At 51.3% G+C, this 19,217-nt stretch overlaps 2 protein-coding genes across 4 annotated transcripts in view; both read right to left on the bottom strand.

Moving 5' to 3' along the window:
- Positions 1–6,078, bottom strand: part of ACACB (acetyl-CoA carboxylase beta) — a 50,619-nt gene extending 44,541 nt beyond the window's left edge. For 2 of the 3 annotated variants that reach the window (XM_066609908.1, XM_066609907.1), the window contains exons 1-2: positions 6,008–6,078; positions 3,900–4,555 (exon numbers count right to left, since the gene is read on the bottom strand). In XM_066609908.1, coding sequence (XP_066466005.1) covers positions 3,900–4,546 — 647 coding nt within the window. In that variant the 5' untranslated portion in view covers positions 4,547–4,555; positions 6,008–6,078. Of the gene's footprint in view, positions 1–519; positions 657–3,899; positions 4,556–6,007 lie in introns of those variants that run through there. The other variant, XM_066609909.1, reaches the window with a different exon arrangement.
- A 7,020-nt stretch (positions 6,079–13,098) lies between these two features.
- Positions 13,099–18,719, bottom strand: UNG (uracil DNA glycosylase). The gene is made up of 6 exons (XM_066609989.1): positions 18,435–18,719; positions 17,068–17,163; positions 16,164–16,261; positions 15,915–16,003; positions 15,246–15,424; positions 13,099–14,605 (listed from the first exon to the last, which is right to left on the bottom strand). The coding sequence occupies exons 1-6, from the start codon at positions 18,717–18,719 to the stop codon at positions 14,465–14,467; spliced, it is 888 nt and encodes a 295-aa protein (XP_066466086.1). The 3' UTR covers positions 13,099–14,464.
- Positions 18,720–19,217: the final 498 nt, after the last annotated feature.

Consider the following 19,217-nt stretch of genomic DNA (forward strand, 5'->3'; position numbering starts at 1 on the left):
CTGCAAACAGGTGCTTGGAAACATGAAAAGGAAGCAAAGGCGTGTTGCAAGAAGCAGGGAGGGCTTTGGACGAGATGATGCACCTCTGTGGGGGCCCTGGCTGGCTGGCTGGCAAGCATGGCCAAGGACAGACAGCAGCAGGGGAAAGGATGGTGCCTCCGTCCCCCTCCCAGCACTGGAAAAGCATTCGCTGCCCCAAGCCCAGGGGTGGCCTGCCCGCCTGCATTAGCTGCAAACACTTCAAGGCAGACCAGGAGTGGGAAGCCAAGCCAGGCAAGGGGGAGAGAGAGAGAGAGAGAGACCAGAGCAGGCTCCTGCAGCCGCCTCCTTCCCATCTCCCTCCTGGGACAAGCACTCAGTTAGGGGACCTGCAGAAGGAGGCAAAGCAACAGCCCCCAGGCCTCTCTGTGTGAGTCAGGGCAGGCGGAGGAAAAACTTTGTCTGACAAGTGGAAAACAAGCCACTTCCCCTCCGCAGACAAAAGACATTCTCCGCCTCCCCCTGCTAGGCGGCACTGACCTCTGCCGGCAGTGGAACCAGTTGAGGTTCGCTGCATCCTCCTCGTCCTTCTGGCCAAGGAGCTCTGCTCGGCGTCCTCCAGGACAGGCCAGCAGCAGGTCTGATGCTGCTGCGGCCGCCTCCACCTCCTCCATGCCTCGCCTTTCCCCAACTCCCGGCCGCTTCCCCTTCCCCTTGGGCAGAGGGCCAGCACACTCTCGAGCAGCACCACGTGGCTCAAGCCAGAAGAACTGCCCTGACCCAACCGAGCTGGTGGCAAGGGGAGCCTGCTTGCAGACGTATGGGAAGATGAGTCACTTGGGCTGCAAATAGGTTTTTCCTTTAAGAAACAGGCACAGTTAACTCTTGCCCGCTCAGGGGGTTTTGCAAGGGAACAGCCACCCTTCTACCCCTGTGCATCTTTCACACCCGGCAGGCACAGAATCTCTCGCACTTGGACACCGTAACCAAGGCCTTATCCTGATGACCAACAGAACTGCAGCCCTTGCTTATCTGAGCTGGTTAACTCTGAAAGATCCAGCCCATCCATAAGAACGTACAAACTGTCATCACGATGATGGATTAAAGGAGCTCCTACTCTCAGGTTCCATCTCCAAGAACTGATGCAGCCCAGCCCGACGTCATTTTCAATTGGTTTATGAAAATTCCTGGGGCTGTTTTTCAGTGTCATTGAAGGGGACGCCAAAGCGGGATTTGGTATCGGCACACGCGTTTTAACGCAACCACTCCAACAAAACCATCAAGCAAAAAAGCCAAACCACACAGCATGACCGAAAGGACCAGGCCATGGCTGAAGAAGTGACAGTCCCAATGAAACCAATTCAGGAGAAAGCCAAAACAAAACACAAATGTTCTTACTGCCCAGTTGATAACAGGCACTGTTGCGGTGGGGGGAGGGGAAGAAGCTGGGCCTTTTGAGGGAGGGAACTCCACAATTGGCAGACGAGGGGCCACCCCAAAAAGGCTCTACCCAGTGTCCCCATCAGACAAACCTCTTACAACAGCAGTGGGGCATGGAATGGAGTACTGGATGACAAATCTAGACTGTGGGCAGGTTTGCATGGAAGAGGCAACCCTCCAAGTACCTTTGACCCAGGATGCCCTCAGAGAGAGTACAAAAAGAATAGCCAGCCCCCCCCAAAAAACTAGATTAATACAGAAAACATTAACTTGACCCCAACATAGGTTCAAGAACTCTTCTGAAGAGAGGCATTGCTCTTGATTGGGAATGGTGGACAAGGAGATCAAAATCCACCTAGTTTCTTGCTTTTGTTTTGCAAAATAAAATAAAAAAATACACACACACACGCTTGGCGCTCACGTGTGTGCAGACAGACCCTCTCACCTCCACCCGCTTAAGTTCTCTGGGCTTGCAAAGCTGTTTCACCACGCACAGGTCAGAATGGCAAAGGCTTTGCAGGAAAGAGCCGAGAGGCAGGGAGCCAAGTGCGTGCCCAAGTGAGGCTCAGCGACAGAAGAACGCCCAGGCCGTGTCGCCCTCAGTCCCCGCAGGACTTTTGTACTTTGCTTATCAGCTCTCCTCACCAGCCAGCGTCAGTTTGGGAAACAGCTCGTGGCTGGTTGAACGGAGCCGGGAACGGACCTGAGCTTTTGGCTTGTTTGCGTTTTAAAACCCGTCTCTGTTCTTATTCCTGTGTGTCTGTGCGCACTCTTGGGGAAGGTCATCTAGAAGCGAGTGGGACACAAACCCTTGACATAAACAACAGCACAAAACAGTCAAGTCCACAGGGTGTAAAGTGAAGAAAGTGTCTCAAGTGGAAACCACAACTGATCGTTCCATCACTTTAGCCACATTGTGGGAGGGGAGGGAGGGCTGGCTGCAGAGTCTGCAGGCAGAAGGTTCCAGCATCATGCCTCTGTGTAAGGCTAGACCTTCCTCTGCCTGACGCCCTGGAGATTTCGTTTTAGGCACACCGACGCAGCTTTTGCAGAAACTTCTCTAATTCTCTTTTCTTGCACGAATGCAACCTGCAATCCTGTTCCACCCCAGCCCAGGATCAGGCCCCATTCACGGCTAGCCCACTAACGGCAGCACATGAGAACGGCTGCAGGGTGATGAAGGAGCTGCTCCCACCACCACCACCCTCTTCCTCCCTCTAGGTGGCCTCCGTTTCAAAAGGGAGAAGCTCACTCCAAGCTCTGCTCTCTGACCAGGACAGGCATCCCTTTGATTATTGCTTCCAAGGGACAGCTGGAAATGTTTTCGCAGCTTCCCAGGGTGTGACGCGAGTGCTGCAAAGGAACTCCTGTCGGCTTCAAATCAGCCACAGGGGGGCTGCAGAGTGGCATGTGGATACCACCACACCCAGGGCCCACAAGAGGGGTGTGTGCAGGGGGTAATTTGTACCAGGGTCGAAAAGGGGGTCTAGGAGCAGAGGAGGGGCCCAGAAATTTCTTGGGAGCTTAGATTTTCCTGTCTCACCTGGACTTGCTGTCCACATGGGACGCTGGGTGCGTGGCGGTGGATGCTACTGAAGCCACACGTGCCTGGCCAAGGAACGCATACAGGACACTCCTTAACACAGTGTCCAATCTGGGAGGAAACTGGCCTGCTATAGTAGTTCTTTGGCTCGTGGGCTCTGCTTACCCTGAAGGAGTGTATAGGAGTTCAGGGACACAGCTGTGGGACTGCTGCTGCTGCAGAGGTCAGCTTAGGGACACACGGGACACTTCCCATTCTAGTGGCGGCCAAAATAGGATGATGCTCATTTTCTGCAATTATTTTCTATATTTAAAAGATTTGAGAGAGACTTTGGAGTGTGTTTGGTTTTCCATAGTACTGCAGCAGGTTGCTGACCTGGGCTGTGCAGGAGGGAAACACAGTAGACCGGAGTTTTCCAGGTATTTTCAGGTATACCTGAGTTTTCCAAATACTTTTCTGGCTTTTGCCACCCTCCCCTGTCCTGTTTTGCCCCCTCCCTGCCCCAATTCTGCAAACCCCTGTCACCACCTTTGCTGTGCTCTGTTCTGTTTCACCACCTCCACCGGAAGGGACCCAAAAGAACTTTGTGCACCCCCTGATGAAATTCCTCTTGGAGGCCCTGACTTCACCTGGTTGCGGGAATCCCTCCAACACCACGAAAGCCCACAGTGCTACCTCACGCATCACAGGCTGGTCGTCCTGCCCGAAGCAGGCAGAGAGTCTCGATGGAACATCACTTGGATAGCTGGGTGTGTGATGTGCCACTGTGAGCAGCGAACTCTGTTTTTTTTCCATCAGCCTTGCCTTCTGAGATTGGCATGCTCCAGTCCCCACTCACAAAGAGCAGGGTGCTCTCCCTGCCATCTAAACCCCCCCCCAACCCCACCAGTAGGGTTGGAAGCCCACGCTCATCTTGTCAAGCCAAAATGTTCCGCACCTCATGGTGACTGCTGATCCTGCTTCCAACAGGGAAGACAAGTCTATAGACGACGCTGAACCGACGCTGGCCAAACTGCTCCTCCTTCTTCCGGACGCCCTGAGGGACCCAGCCACAAACTCATCATCAGAAGAGTTGTCCTCAAAAGAGCCCAACACAAACTTGGCCATGGCTTGCCGCTTCATTTGCGCCTGGTTGATCTCTGCCTCTTCCAGGGAGAGGGACCTCATTTGCCTCAGCGATGAGTCCGAGGAAGCCAGAGAGGCCCGGCTCAAGGGCTTCGGCAGGTCCGTCGCCACGAACCCCTGGGCCTGCTGCACCATCGAATCAGAGGCGGGCGGGGGGATTGGGGGTTTGCACTGGCAAGCTGGGTGACCTGACTGCTTGGGGACAGCAGCGCAAGGCTGATTGCTCAGAGGAAGTGGCTGGGTGGGCCTTGCAAGTGAGATCTGCGTTCCAGAAGCTTCTGCAGGCTGGAGAGAGTGTGTGTTGGGAGGTACATCCTGGGCTTCTGGTGCAAGTTGCTGATCCGGGGCAGGGGGCTCCATCTCCAGCCCTTTTGGGGGGTCAACGGACGTGCGGTTCGCCATCTTATTCCAAATCAGCCACATCACAATGAGCAAGGACCAAAGAGCCAGAAACACCATTCAGGAATTCTAGAAACAAGAGAACAGACAGGTATACATTGAGAAGGGGAAAATAAGGTCCTTCTGCGTAGAAAGGAGATCAGCTGCCCAGCCATGGAGCCACGGCCATGCTGGTAAACAAACGGAGGCTTCACACCCTTCAGGCACCTGATATGCAGGCAGCTACGTAACTGGGTGCTGGCACCCCAGAATTTGAGGTGTTCCTGTCCAGCCCAGCCTCCTCTTTCTGCATTAAAGAGAGGTGTACACTGAAGGCACGAGCCACAAGACACGCAACAGCACACCCAGCTTTGCAAAACTGCTGCCACAGATCTTCATTTCACAGACCCACCCGCCCTCGCTCCAGAAAAGATCAACCTTTTATTTTATATTCCGCCCTGTACAACTCCCTCACTGTGTCCTGTTGATCGCCTGGTCCTCCTCCCGCCGCATTTTGTAGGGGAGCCAAAAGGGGCTTTTGGAAACAGAGCTATTTTTATTCTCCAAAACAGCACCAGGGCAAACTGGCGGGCTGGAATCCTGTGATGTGATGCAACCCCGTGACGTCCCCCGGTCTTGCGGGGGAGGCAAGAGAGCCTGCCTTGACACCTGTTGTCCTGGGAGGAGTTACGTGGCACAGCTGCAAAGGTCTCAAATACTGAAGTGACCTCTACAGCCCCGTGAAGCTGACGAAGAATCAGGAGAGACGCTGTGCCTCTTTTTCTTAAGGATGGATCAAGGCGCAGTGGTTGTAAAAGCTCTGGGCCACCAAATGCCACCCCTCTGTTGTGGACTCACGGCTTGGGCAATCCCCTCTTTGTCAGAGAGGCCACCCCCTGACACAGGTGAAGCAGCAAAGGTGTGTGTGTGGGGGGGGGGGAGTCCCCAGCAATCTTCCTGGCTGGGACAGCCATCTCATGAGACTCAGGTGAACCTCAAGTGACTCGCTGCATTTCAGGCAGCTGGACAAACCAAGAGGCGAGGGCAACACTGGCTCAAGGCTTGGTCTGCCATCTCCCACTGTGTCCTACAAATCTGCTTGTGTTTCTCCCCATCATCTTCCTGCTTCCTGCCACCCTCTATAGCTGGCTGCCCCGGTCTCTCACACTGTCAAATTTTTCAGACTGTGAATCGTTTAGTGATGACAGAATACGGCCACTAATTTCAGACCGAAGCAGGTTGGGACAGCCCACTCCCCCAGCTCCCAACAGATGGAAGGAACAGCCAATGACCACACACCTCCCCGTCATTATCCAACTCTTTTATGCCGCAGATTTTGTGAATGATCTGATTGACCACGGCAATGTACCCAGGCCCACTAGATCCCAGAATTCAACAAAGAACGCCCTCAACTCCGAGGTCTGCTTCGTACCTAGTGCCAAACATTAGACAGTTTTGGGGGCAGACACTTACTTCCCCCATCACACCACATCCAAATAACCCCCCCCCAAATGTGAGCTTCATTCAGCATTAGCCACTCACCAGTCCACTTTCTCCAAGAATTGTCCCCCTCCACCATCCCGCTGCACGATCGTCAACCTCGCTCTCCGCAGTCCCAGAGAGAGCTGGCAGGCTGGCAGCCGAACCGCGGAGAATAAATTTGGCAGCAGTTCCCGTGAGGAACATAAACTTCAGATTAACTCATGCCTGCTGAACCAAAGGCAAGAATGAAAACAGAGTACAAGCCCCACAGAAACACAGCACCCTTCGTGTTAACATCTGCACTGCTGGAGCTAAGTTAACAGGGCAACAGCTAAGTGTGGAAAAGAAGGCAAGCGGCAGCTTCTAAAGATCAGCTCTGCTTCCCCAATGCAATCAAAAGTCTGGATTTCTGAAAGTCTCTTAAGACTATATTTTAGCAATCATTACCTACTGTGTTTCAATCCTATCCTTCCTCAACTGTCTTCCTGCTTTATCCCCTAAAATTCCCATCAAGTGGGCTGTGACTGGTCCACGCTGACTCCCCATAAACCAGGTGGAGATTTGAATCCAGGCCTTCTTGAACCTTGTGGCACACCCTCGACCGCTACACCAGACTGTCTCTCATGTCACCTCATCGACAAGGGCCTGAAAACACACAGCAACTTGCACCAATGGCCTTTTCGGCCACCCAAAACATTACCAGCATTTGTGCCTTGCTTCCCAAGATTGTCCGACGTGACTTGGTTGTTAGGGGAGAAAATGAGTCCTTCAGGTCCACAACACAATCTGGAAAGCGCCTGCTGACTTTTCAGAACTCAGAGGGAATGCCAAAGGGTTAACGCGGTGTGACCGCCACCCACGTGGCACAGCTCCAAACCCTCCGCTGAGCTCCAAGTGGGACAACTCGTTTTAAGTGGGGCAAAGGTGGCTTTCCGATGCCAAAGAGACAACTGGTCAGAACAACATGTGTACATGGCCCGAATGTCAGGGAATGCCAGGCGGCTATTAAAATCTCAACCCCTGCAGGCAGCAGTTTGCAAAGGTGGGCAACAAAATCTAAATATATCAACTCCATCTTCAGCAGCGCCAATAAAGAGAATTTTTTAAAAACAGAACAGCAACTATACGACACTCTCTGTTTAGTACACTTGCTCTCCTTTCCAACGGAGCAGAGCAGATAATATCCCAGCATGAAAACCCAAAGGATCGGAAAGGCCCAGTCAAATAAAAGCTTGTCTTTCCTGATGCAGAAATCAGATGAACTCCATGGACTTGGCACCAGAAAATCTCCATGGAGAGGGTGTTTCAAGGGGGTGCCCCCCCCAAGGTTTCAACCACAGCAGTCTCATGATAGACAACCTGCGGAAGCCCAAAAAGACTTTTCCTCTCAAATCATTTTTCAGAGTGCACTACACAGAGTGCACTACAGCTCTGTTTCAAGGGTCCATACAACAAAACTTTGCTCACAAGCTTTGGGAGATGTGGACGTTCGTCCCCGTTTTCATTTTAAAATGTTGTATCCAATTAACCATCTTATATATAGATGTTTACAACATCGTGCACTGTGGAGAACTCGTGCAAGGAAAGCGCCCTACAGGTAGACCACAGCTGCAATACAAGGACATCTGCAAGAGGGATCTGAAGGCCTTAGGAGTGGACCTCAGCAGGTGGGAAACCCTGGTCTCTGAGCGGCCCGCTTGGAGGCAGGCTGTGCAGCATGGCCTTTCCCAGTTTGAAGAGACACTTGGCCAACAGTCTGAGGCAAAGAGGCAAAGAAGGAAGGCCCATAGCCAGGGAGACAGACCAGGGACAGACTGCACTTGCTCCCGGTGTGGGATTGTCATTCCCGAATCGGCCTTTTCAGCCACACTAGACGCTGTGCCAGAACCGCCTTTCAGAGCACGATACCAGAGTCTTTCGAGACTGAAGGTTGCCAACAACAGCATCGTAACTTACACATGTGAAACACTGAGGACCCAATCCTATCCACCTTTCCAGCTCCAGTGTAGCTTCAGTGCAGCCCCGTAGTAAGGGTACAAATTTTCCATACCTTAAGAAGGCCCTAATGACTACCCCTCAACCACAGGATGCAGCGCACAACCCACTGGCACAACTGTACCAGGGCCCTCAGACATCACAACCATAGCACAGTCACAACTCAAACATATAAACTACGTACTAAGGCCATTTGGCAGCCCCCTCTTCTTTCATCTCCTCCACACTTCCTCTCTCATCCCAGCCCCCTCTTTCTTTTCGGATCCAGGAAGTGGGAGGAGCAGAGGCTGGCATCAGCTGGTCAAGGGGGGGGCATCATCTGGGACCCTGCACCAAATGCCAGGAGGCCTTGGATCAGCCCCAACTCCTTGTAAAAAGGGGCAGTTCCATATTTTAAGAGTCTCATTTTCTACTCTGGTTCTGATCAGTATCAACACGGCCTTCAGACACAATCTCTGCAAAGTTTTCTAAGGGGAAAAGACATAAGCAAAGTCCAGAAATGTTTACAAGCAGAAGGGCGGGGGGGCGGGAAGAATCTCTTATTTGGAAGAGGCTGCTGATATCAGAGCCTTGTTTGTGCATTGGGGTGGAAAGCAGCTCCACACATTCATACCACACACAAGGGGGCCTGCTTTCAGGAAACAAATACACACAATTCTGTTAGCTGCACTTGACATATGGAGTGAAAACAGGGGGCGGCCTGTTGCTCTGACATGGTCCTTTCATTCCAGTTGCATGTACTTTCAGAAGGCGTTCGACACGGTCCCTCACCAAAGGCTACTGAAAAAACTCCACAATCAGGGAATTAGAGGACAGGTCCTCTCGTGGATTGAGAACTGGTTGGAGGCCAGGAAACAGAGAGTGGGTGTCAATGGGCAATTTTCACATTGGAGAGAGGTGAAAAGCGGTGTGCCCCAAGGATCTGTCCTGGGACCGGTGCTTTTCAACCTCTTCATAAATGACCTGGAGACAGGGTTGAGCAGTGAGGTGGCTAAGTTTGCAGACGACACCAAACTTTTCCGAGTGGTGAAGACCAGAAGTGATTGTGAGGAGCTCCAGAAGGATCTCTCCAGACTGGCAGAACGGGCAGCAAAATGGCAGATGCGCTTCAATGTCAGTAAGTGTAAGGTCATGCACATTGGGGCAAAAAATCAAAACTTCACATATAGGCTGATGGGTTCTGAGCTGTCTGTGACAGATCAGGAGACAGATCTTGGGGTGGTGGTGGACAGGTCGATGAAAGTCTCGACCCAATGTGCGGCGGCAGTGAAGAAGGCCAATTCTATGCTTGGGACCATTAGGAAGGGTATTGAGAACAAAACGGCTAGTATTATAATGCCATTATACAAATTGAGGAAAGCGCCCTACAGGTAGACCACAGCTGCGATACAAGGACATCTGCAAGAGGGATCTGAAGGCCTTAGGAGTGGACCTCAACAGGTGGGAAACCCTGGCCTCTCAGTGGCCCGCTTGGAGGCAGGCTGTGCAGCATGGCCTTTCCCAGTTTGAAGAGACACTTGGCCAACAGTCTGAGGCTAAGAGGCAAAGAAGGAAGGCCCATAGCCAGGGAGACAGACCAGGGACAGACTGCACTTGCTCCCGGTGTGGAAGGGATTGTCACTCCCGGATTGGCCTTTTCAGCCACACTAGACGCTGTGCCAGAACCACCTTTCAGAGCGCGATACCATAGTCTTTCGAGACTGAAGGTTGCCAATACAATACAATATACAAATTGATGGTAAGGCCACACCTGGAGTATTGTGTCCAGTTCTGGTCGCCACATCTCAAAAAGGACATAGTGGAAATGGAAAAGGTGCAAAAGAGAGCGACTAAGATGATTACGGGGCTGGGGCACCTTCCTTATAAGGAAAGGCTACGGCGTTTGGGCCTCTTCAGCCTAGAAAAGAGACGGCTGAGGGGGGACATGACTGAGACATACAAAATTATGCAGGGGATGGACAGAGTGGATAGGGAGATGCTCTTTACACTCTCACATAACACCAGAACCAGGGGACATCCACTGAAATTGAGTGTTGGGAGAGTTAGAACAGACAAAAGAAAATATTTCTTTACTCAGCGTGTGGTTGGTCTGTGGAACTCTTTGCCACAGGATGTGGTGACGGCATCTGGCCTGGATGCCTTTAAAAGGGAATTGGACAAGTTTCTGGAGGAAAAATCCATTATGGGGTACAAGCCATGATGTGCATACTCAACCTCCTGATTTTAGAAATAGGCGATGTCAGAATGCCAGATGCAAGGAAGGGCACCAGGATGCAGGTCTCTTGTTATCTGGTGTGCTCCCTGGGGCATTTGGTGGGCCGCTGTGAGACGCAGGGAGCTGGACTAGATGGGCCTATGGCCTGATCCAGTGGGGCTGTTCTTATGTTCTTAAACTACAATTCCCAGGAGGCCTTGCAGGTCTTATTATCTGGTGTGCTCCCTGGGGCATTTGGTGGGCCGCTGTGAGATACAGGAAGCTGGACTAGATGGGCCTATGGCCTGATCCAGTGGGGCTGCTCTTATGTACACCTTGATGATGACCTCCTCCTCCACCACCACCACCACATCCAGACCTGGGACAAATCTGTAAGGGGCTTCAACTGCCAGTGCAAAAAGGAGGAGCAATACCAAAGGGGTAAGGTTGGGAGACACACCAACCCCAGAGCTTTGGAGAGACTCTGGCAGGCAAAGGGCAGGGTTGCACCAGCCTCCTTACACAAGAAGCACATCCAGAGAGCATTAGAAGGCTACAGGCAGAATCGAGGCCAGCAAAGAGCTGCAGAGCACATGAAAATGAAGCCGGGATCTCCCCTGCCTGCAGCAACTTGGAGACAGAGCCTTGCAGCTGTGCGGAGAACCAATGGGAGCTGGGTGGGGAGTTTGCCCCACACAGGCTTGGGCAGGAGGCGCCTTTAGTCCCAGGAGCGCAGAGACACCAGTGCAGGACAAGAGCCTCTCCCCCGGTCTTCAGAGGAGTGGGCAGCACAGCTGCTGGACTGGGGGGTGGGGGGTTCGCAAGGTCCAGAATCCTCCCACCCGGCAAGTGTTATGTGGCCATTGCGCACAAGGAGATCGTGGGAGCTGCATGTCCTCCCCTCCTCTGGCTAGGAAAGGCAGACAGAAAAAGAGGAGCTACTGCTTCAGGACTGCCTGTTCACATGTGCTGGTGTGGGGGAGGCTCCTTTGGATCCAGAAAGCCAAGCACCCAGGGCTTCCAACACCCCCAATTTCTCACCCAAGAAAAATGGTTGCTTCTCCCCCGTCGCATACTTCATCACACACTCCCAGGGTTTTGGGTGCTCAGAGTTCTTGATTCCTGAACGCTAGAGCCTCAAGGACCCCTGTTCGGTAGAACTGCCACCACCCTGTATGTGCCAGTGCCTCAGTCCAGGGACACTGAGACCCTCTAGGCTTAACTATATCCCTTGTAGGCACTGAGCACTTTCTTTACGTAAAGTCTCAGTCCTCAAGTTACTAGTCTACAATGAGGATTTTTGGTAGCTTGCTGAACGGCTAGGCAGGATTCTGAAACTTTGTCCCCAACAGACAATGAACCAACATGGTAAAAGGATTTTTACTTTATTAAGTACATAGGGTTACAAAAGTTACAAAAGGCAGCAAATGCTAGAGGCATAAAAACTTCTAGGAAACATATCAGCATTAAAATAATAAAGCTAACTGGCTATCTCTATTATTCTCTAACTCTCACCTGGGTCAGCTTCTTTCGGAGATCTTTAGCCCAGTTACCTATGAGACCACATGGTCCTGGTGGGGCAGGATGTGCACCCACCACCTTTACCACCTAGAGACAAAAGACAAAGGAAAAAGACCAAGACACCCCCCCTGGGCTCTGTTCTTATACTTCTCATGCCAACAGGATGGGGTGATTCTGTACTTATTTGAACTGACCAATCAGAGCTCTTGGGGACAGAATCTTCTTGAAGTGGGGCTGGATGCTAGCCCTCTTAGTTCTCCCTCTCCCCACTGGGGATTATGGCGCCTCTCGGTCTGCTGAGGTGCTACATTAGCACCTTTCATTGAGTTGTAAATTCCTTGCAGCTAGGATGCAAGCCACTTCTATGTTACTGGGTTACTTTGGTTCAGGCTTTGCAATGCTACTAGGCCTAAACTGCCCGTATTCATGACACCCCCTTCACCCAAAAGGCAAAGGCATCACCTGCACCCAGAATTCCCTGAGATACACAAACGCTTCAGGGCAAATCCAGCTCTGTACAACTGTGTCTGATGTGTGTCGACTGGGGTGGGCAGAAGGCAGAACCGAATCCACTGGGAGATAGTGGTTACGCTGGGCAGTAGATAGGTGTGCTCCTGGGAACCCCAATTCTGGTCCTGCACACAAGTCCCTGCACTGAGCACATGACCAAGAGGAGGCACCTGGCCCTTCATTCAGTGCCCTTCTGCACTCCCTTCTAAGCCCCTTTTGCACCCAACCAGATGGGTCAACGGGCTTAGCATTGTCTTCTAATCAAAGAGTACACAATTCTGCCTCGGGTATCATGCTTGGCATGGAATCCAGCAGAGTCCACGCCAGAAAACTGTAGTGATGCACCTGTAACCCCTGATCTCCCACAGCAAGGGAGGCTGGTTAATCCATCCATTGGTGGAGCCACCTTTGCTTTGAATGTCTCAATAAAGTCAGGGGTGATGGAAGCAGGTGAATGAGCTGTCAACCTCTGGAGCCCCTGCCTCATCTCCTGTTTATCCAGGATTGACATGAAGGATGGCAGAGGGGAACTTGTTGATCCGTGGAGAAATGTCGGGACTTTTTGGGTGTGGCACCAATTTTGTGAAACACGTTCAGTGCTGTGGCCTGCTAGCCCAAACCCTTAATGTTTTTAGTGACTGGATATAAAGTTTTGCAAGGAGAGTGCTATTTTCATCTTCCTGCTGCTGTTTTAGGGGCCTTCTACCCATGGAATATATTCATCCCTAGAGCTGGCCCCTCCCTGGAGGAGCTTGACGGAAAGGCCTCAATTTTTCCCCCATCTGGTCAGCTAAAAGCACAATGAGCTGTCAAAAAAACCAAGCAGAGAAAGTGCACAGGCTGGAACTGCCTGTAGAACAGCAGCCACCATGCCAGAAGAACAAGAGGGAAGGCCACCCTGCAGCACCTGCTACAAACTACCACCACCAACTCTTAGAAAAGGTCTTTATTTAAAAACACAAATATACAGCCAGTATCAAAGAGTCAACATAGTGTTACAGGAAGGAAGCAAACAAAAGAAAGTTAGTGCTGCTCCATTAGGTCTTTAAATATACCAGCCCAGAAGATCTTGACCTGCAATCTGTATACAAAAACCCCAGTAAAAAAAATGATTTTTCTTCTAAAGAACAGAAGCTGGCGGCTTTCTCCATTAGCAAAAGACCCACAACACAAACATCTTGTGCAGAACTTGGTATTGCCACTGACTGTGGTAAAACCATAGGACCTCTAATCTTGTGCTGGCCACAGAAATGAGTCCAACACATCCAAATCTGAAGGAAGTTGGTCATCAGCAACCTGTCACTACTTGGGCAACAGAGTGATATTACACTCTCCTACGTTGACACACGGGTACCCAAGCTGGACACATGGGCACTGGAGCTCTCCCAGGAAAGGCTACAAACACCCAATACCCAAGTGTAAGGTTAAGCGATCACCATATGAACCACAAGGCTGTAACATCTTCCAAGTCTCATGAAACTGGGATGCCCAATTTCACAAGTGCCTGTAATAGCTGTATAGCCAGGAGGATTTTTGGCAAAGGCTGTGAAATGAGAACATCCTGCAAGAGGGAGAATAGCAGCAGACAACTGCTAACCCTCACAGGAATCCTCTGGAATACTGGCAGTGCTCTCACACATTGGGCTATGCTTTGAATTCTTCGGCTATGCCACCGTTGATTCAGGTTTTTCAGATGTTATAAAATATTTCAGTATAAACAAGTGCTGTAGGTCACAATTTTGGTCCGATAAGAAGACAAGCTTGGAAGACTAAACCAGACACCCTTGTGGGTGTCATAACCAGTTTCCCAGGGAAATACTTCCCGAGTCAGGGCTCAAAATGAAAAGTAGCTTCTTTGCTGTTCAGAATGAAATGAATTTAAATGTTCTTCAAAAATGGAAGAGTAACAAAATGCAAAACTTAGAAAGAAAAGAGGCAGTATTTACAACAGCAGAACAGAGTAACAACTGCCCAGTTCTGGTCCTGCAAACAAATCCCTTGGCAAGGGCTTGAGAATTATAATAGAAAGTTACATTATTTCTCTTGGCCAATTCCTATTTGCTCCAAAATGCACCTGGAAGGTGAAACATGTATGAAAAGCAGGTCCTTCAAGCCTCAAACAGCATTCCTGGGAGTAATTCCTCAGCTTCAAACCTCTTACTCTGGAGTAGCTCTCTGAAGGACTAGTCTCATTTGGGCAGTGCAATGAAAACAAATAATTCTCAAGTAGCACCTGTGCTCTGAGGGTGGCACAATCTCTATCAGGTTTGCAAGAGCCTCAACACCACACACATCTGTCAGAGAGCTCCCCAGTCAATGGGCTTCTTCCCAGATTTTGCCAGCAATTCATTGGTTTTGGAGAAGTGCTTACAGCCAAAGAACCCCCTGTTTACAGAGAAGGGCGAAGGGTGGGCAGTCTGCAGGACATGGTGACGCTTCTGAAAAAGAATATCAGGGAATAATAGATTTTAGATGGTGAGCTCTTTGGGGGAGAAGCATTTGCTTATTTGGCTATGTAAACTGCTTCAGGAACTTTTTTGTTGAAAAGTGGTACATAAATATTCAAATAACAAGACAACGCAGCTGTTCCCACCCATCAGGTGGGCAGCAACTGGAATTGCTGCAATACAAGTTTTGCACCAATATATCTAGAGACAAGCAGGATTCAAATAAGTGCTTGGACAGACTAGGAATTGGTTTGAAGGGAGGCACTGCCAAGAGTGTACCCTCAGCTTCGGGGGAATGCAAGGACTGTTAAGCTCAAACAACTACTTAGCTTAGTGTCCCATTTTCTGCTGAGGACAGCCAGAAAAATCATGACAACACCACCCATCCTTGGTTATCCTGTCCCAATACCTAGTTGTCCAGACATAACCAGAAGTGGAACCTCCAGCGTACTTTGGCAGTAGTCACTGCCACTGTTCATCCACCCCCACGCACATGTATTCTAGTTATTGCGGGAGGCCAAATTCCGCACTCAAGCCTAGATTCCAGTTTATTTGTCTAAACGCACAAAGATTCCTGGTCTACCTCACCACATGAGTGGGGCCCTCGGGAGACTAGAAGACAGCTACTCACTCTGTCAATGGCGCTGCCTTTCTTCTGAGCATAGGCTCCCCACAGCATGAAGACCAGGCCGTCCAAGTTCTTGTTTAGCCAGGCCACGACCGCATCAGTGAACTCCTCCCAGCCCCTCTCCTTGTGGGAAGTAGCTTGATGTGCTCGGACTGTGAGAACAGCATTGAGCAAGAGCACCCCTGAAATTGCAAACAAACAGAAGAGTGTTCCATTGTAAGCAGGAAGCTTCTGTTCATGCCGAGGGTTGACCCCTGAACACTTTTGGAGGTGGAGGTGTTTGCCCCTTGTCCACTGCACACATCTCAACGAACATTCCTCAGTGGCATGATCCCAGTGTCCTTACAGGAATTGCTTCCCTTTCCACACACCCACTGCATAAAGCCTAAATCTGCCCTATGCAATGTGTCGCTCACTCTTCTTGCTGAAGCTGTTGCTAACAATGGAGCTGCTCAGCAGAAGTGCCTGCAAGAGAATCCAGGCTTCTGGTGAACGTGCCTGGGGCTCCTTCCACATTAGAGGCATGCAAATGCCAGTGTATACCCTCCAGCCACTACACTAAATATTTCTGAAAGCCATTGGATGGGAACAACTTGCTCCATCCTTCTGGAGACCAGCCATTCATTGGCAAGTGGATGAAGCCCATCCAACAAGAACAATGCTCTGAATCACCTTGTTTGGCCCATCCAGTCAAGTCTCCGTGACCAGGATGAGAAAAGTCTTCTATGTCTGTGGCAAGCTCCTTATAAATGTTTTCCAAGCTGCAAAGAAAAATAAAGAAAGATTTTATTAAATTTTCTTCTAAAGTCACACTGCACATGTGCAGTAGATTAAGCAGAAAACTAGTTGAAAACTAGGGCGTAGGCTGATCCTGACATAGAACTACAAAGCTCTTATGCAGATAAACGGCTAGCATCTTACCTAGGTGGAGGCGGAACCGGTTTCTGAACACTGAAGCACAGCCCATGCGCTTGACCAGGTCCATGATATGGGTCTTGGCCCAGGATAACAACTTTTACCTGAACAGAAGTGAGAAAAAGCGGAGAAAGTGAACGGCCAGCAGTAGCCATTCCTGCTCCCAACTCACACTGCAATGCAGATAGAACTCACTCACTGCTTCTGTCTGCTAAGAAGTGCAAAGGGAATGGAATACCCATTGGCCCTCCTCTCTCACATTCTAGAAGCCTCATAGAGTTAGAGCACCAGTCCAGCCAATGCAGTACTGCCTATTCTGGCTGGCAGTGGCTCTCCATGAGAGCTCTCTTTCTCATCATCTGCTCCCTCAAGTCCTTTAAGCTGAAGACAGCACTGAAACTAAAGCTTCAGTGTGTGTGTGTGTGCTCCACCACTGTGATGCAGCTGGCAGAAAACTGACAAGATAACCAACAACCAGCAAGTTACATCACAATGGCTAGGAAAGGGACATGAACTGCAAAGTTGTTGCTTCAAATCTCAGGTCAGTCATAAAAACACTGCCTAGTCTTAAGCAAGTCACTCTCTCTCAGCTTCACCCCCCATTTATAAGGTGGAGTTACTAATGGCAGCCCATCTTTGTAGAGTTATGGTAAGGATATCCTAGGGAAAGTTCACACATTCTGAGAATCTTTGCAAGACTTATGGCTCTGGGTATTCCTGTTATCAGCTCTTCATTTGCAGAAAGTCTGAGGTAACCATGCCAGAAGCACTATATCTATTTAGGGACCACCAGGCTAAAGAGAAACTACTGATGATGTACATAGCAACCTCCCTTATCCTGGAGGAAAAGGAATGCAAAGTATTATACAAGTTTAGCCAATAACACGTTATTTTTTCCAGGTTGACTCACATCACGGACGTCGCACATCTGGGTCCAGGTGAAGACTTGATGTGGGGGTGGGAAAACTGTATAACGTTTGCGCTCCTCAGCAACAAAGGCCATGAGCTGGTTTGGGAGAGAGAAGAGGACATTTTCAGATCCCACCTAAGGAGTGCAGCAGGACAGGTAGGGAGAATAGAGTTGTGCCACAGCAGCACTTGGGCATGCACATGACCATACACTAGGGCCCAAATCCTAACCCAACTTTCCAGCACTGGCACAGTGGTGCCAACGGGACATGTGCTGCATGCTGCACTTGGGGGGGGCACTTATGGAGGCCTCCTCAAAGTAAGGGAATGTTTGTTCCCTTACCTTGGAGCTGCATTATTTATTTATCTGCAGAACTTATATCCCGCCTTTCCACTCCAGCGTTACCCTAATGTTGGTGCTGGAAAGTGGCCTAGATGAGTGTTTCTCAAACTGTGGGTCGGGACCCACTAGGTGGGTCGCAAGTCAATTTCAGGTGGGTCCCCATTCATTTCAATATTCTATTTTTAATATATTAGACTTGATGGTGCCATGGTATGTGACTGCATTTGGGGAAATGTTACAGATCTGTACTGTTAACAAGCTACTATGTATGTTATTTTAACAATACTAGTAAATGGGACTTAATCCTGGGTAAGTGTGGGTAGGATTTCCTGTTAGGAAAAATCTGTATGCGCAACCTCCTGATTTTAGAAATGGGCTATGTCAGAAGGCCAGATGCAAGGGAGGGCACCAGAATGAGGTCTCTTGTTATCTGGTGTGCTCCCTGGGGCATTTGGTGGGCCGCTGTGAGATACAGGAAGCTGGACTAGATGGGCCTATGGCCTGATCCAGTGGGGCTGTTCTTATGTTCTTAACTACAATTCCCAGAATGCCTTGCAGGTCTCTTGTTATCTGGTGTGCTCCCTGGGGCATTTGGTGGGCCGCTGTGAGATACAGGAAGCTGGACTAGATGGGCCCATGGCCTGATCCAGTGGGGCTGTTCTTATGTTAAAAACTTTCCTGCTTGACGACATCACCTTCCATAGCGACATCATTTCTGGTGGCTCCCGACAGATTCTCATTCTAAAAAGTGGGTCCCGGTGCTAAGTGTGTGAGAACCACTGGCTTGGATTATGTTTCAAGTGGCCCCTCCAAGCATCCACTCAGGGCCAGCAGTCACCTTTCCCTCTGCTGGAAAGCGAGTCCCACTGCTGCCCAAAACCCTCCAGAGAGGGCAGCTGCCACTGCTGAAGACATGAGTGGGTGCCTGGAGTGGACACTGGAGGAGCTGCGAGGGACTCCTGGAGGGAGGGCCCTGGTGCGAGCCTTTTGGGAGGCTGGAGACGATTTGCCCCCCACGTGCCCACCTGGGCGAAGTAGGGCTTGCTGAACTCCCCGGCCAGGGCGGCCCTCCAGCCCCGGCCGACCTCGGCGGGAACGAGGCTGCTGGTGCGGGTCGCGAGCCTCTGCAGAGCTGCCTCCTTGTTCCTGCGGATCCTGTCCAGCTGCTCCGGGCTGAGGGGTGGAGGGCGCGGGGCGGAGGCATCGGTCTTGGGCCTCTTGGGGGAGGCAGCCTGGAAAGCAGAGAGCAGCGGGGTGAGCAGGGCGAGCGGGCGGCAGAGCGGCCGGAGCGCGGCGGCAACCGCCGCCATGGTGCGCCAGCTTTGCAGCAGCAGCCCCCAAAGGCACTTCCGGCTGCAGGAAGACACGTGCGCGGTTCGCGGGAAAAAAGAGCAGCAACACAAGGACGCCACGCCCCCTCCTCCCCATTGAGCAGCCTGCAACTGCTGGGGCCACGCCCACCCCTCGCCGCTGCGGTCCCGCCCCTCGCGCTCCCCGATTGGCCCGCGGCTGAATCACGGCGCCTCAATGCGCCTATCGCAGCTCCTGCAGCCCGCCCTTGGCAACGGTTGCTAGAGAAGCAGCAGCGCCGACTGGTGAGTGGCGGGTCGCGCGTTCGGCCCGCCTACCCGCCTTTCCCATGGGCCGGAGCACAGCGAGGCGGCTCCTGATTGGCCGGCGCCTCAGAAGCGCGCCTTTTTCCAAGCCGCGCGGATTGAAAGCCCGCAGCGGTGCGCGGACCCCCCCCCCCGGCCCCCGTAGCCCACGAGCGCGCCACGGCTTACCTCAGCGTTCCCGCCCGACTCGGG

This window comes from Tiliqua scincoides, chromosome 14, assembly GCF_035046505.1.
Source record: "Tiliqua scincoides isolate rTilSci1 chromosome 14, rTilSci1.hap2, whole genome shotgun sequence".
NCBI classification, from domain to species: domain Eukaryota; kingdom Metazoa; phylum Chordata; class Lepidosauria; order Squamata; family Scincidae; genus Tiliqua; species Tiliqua scincoides.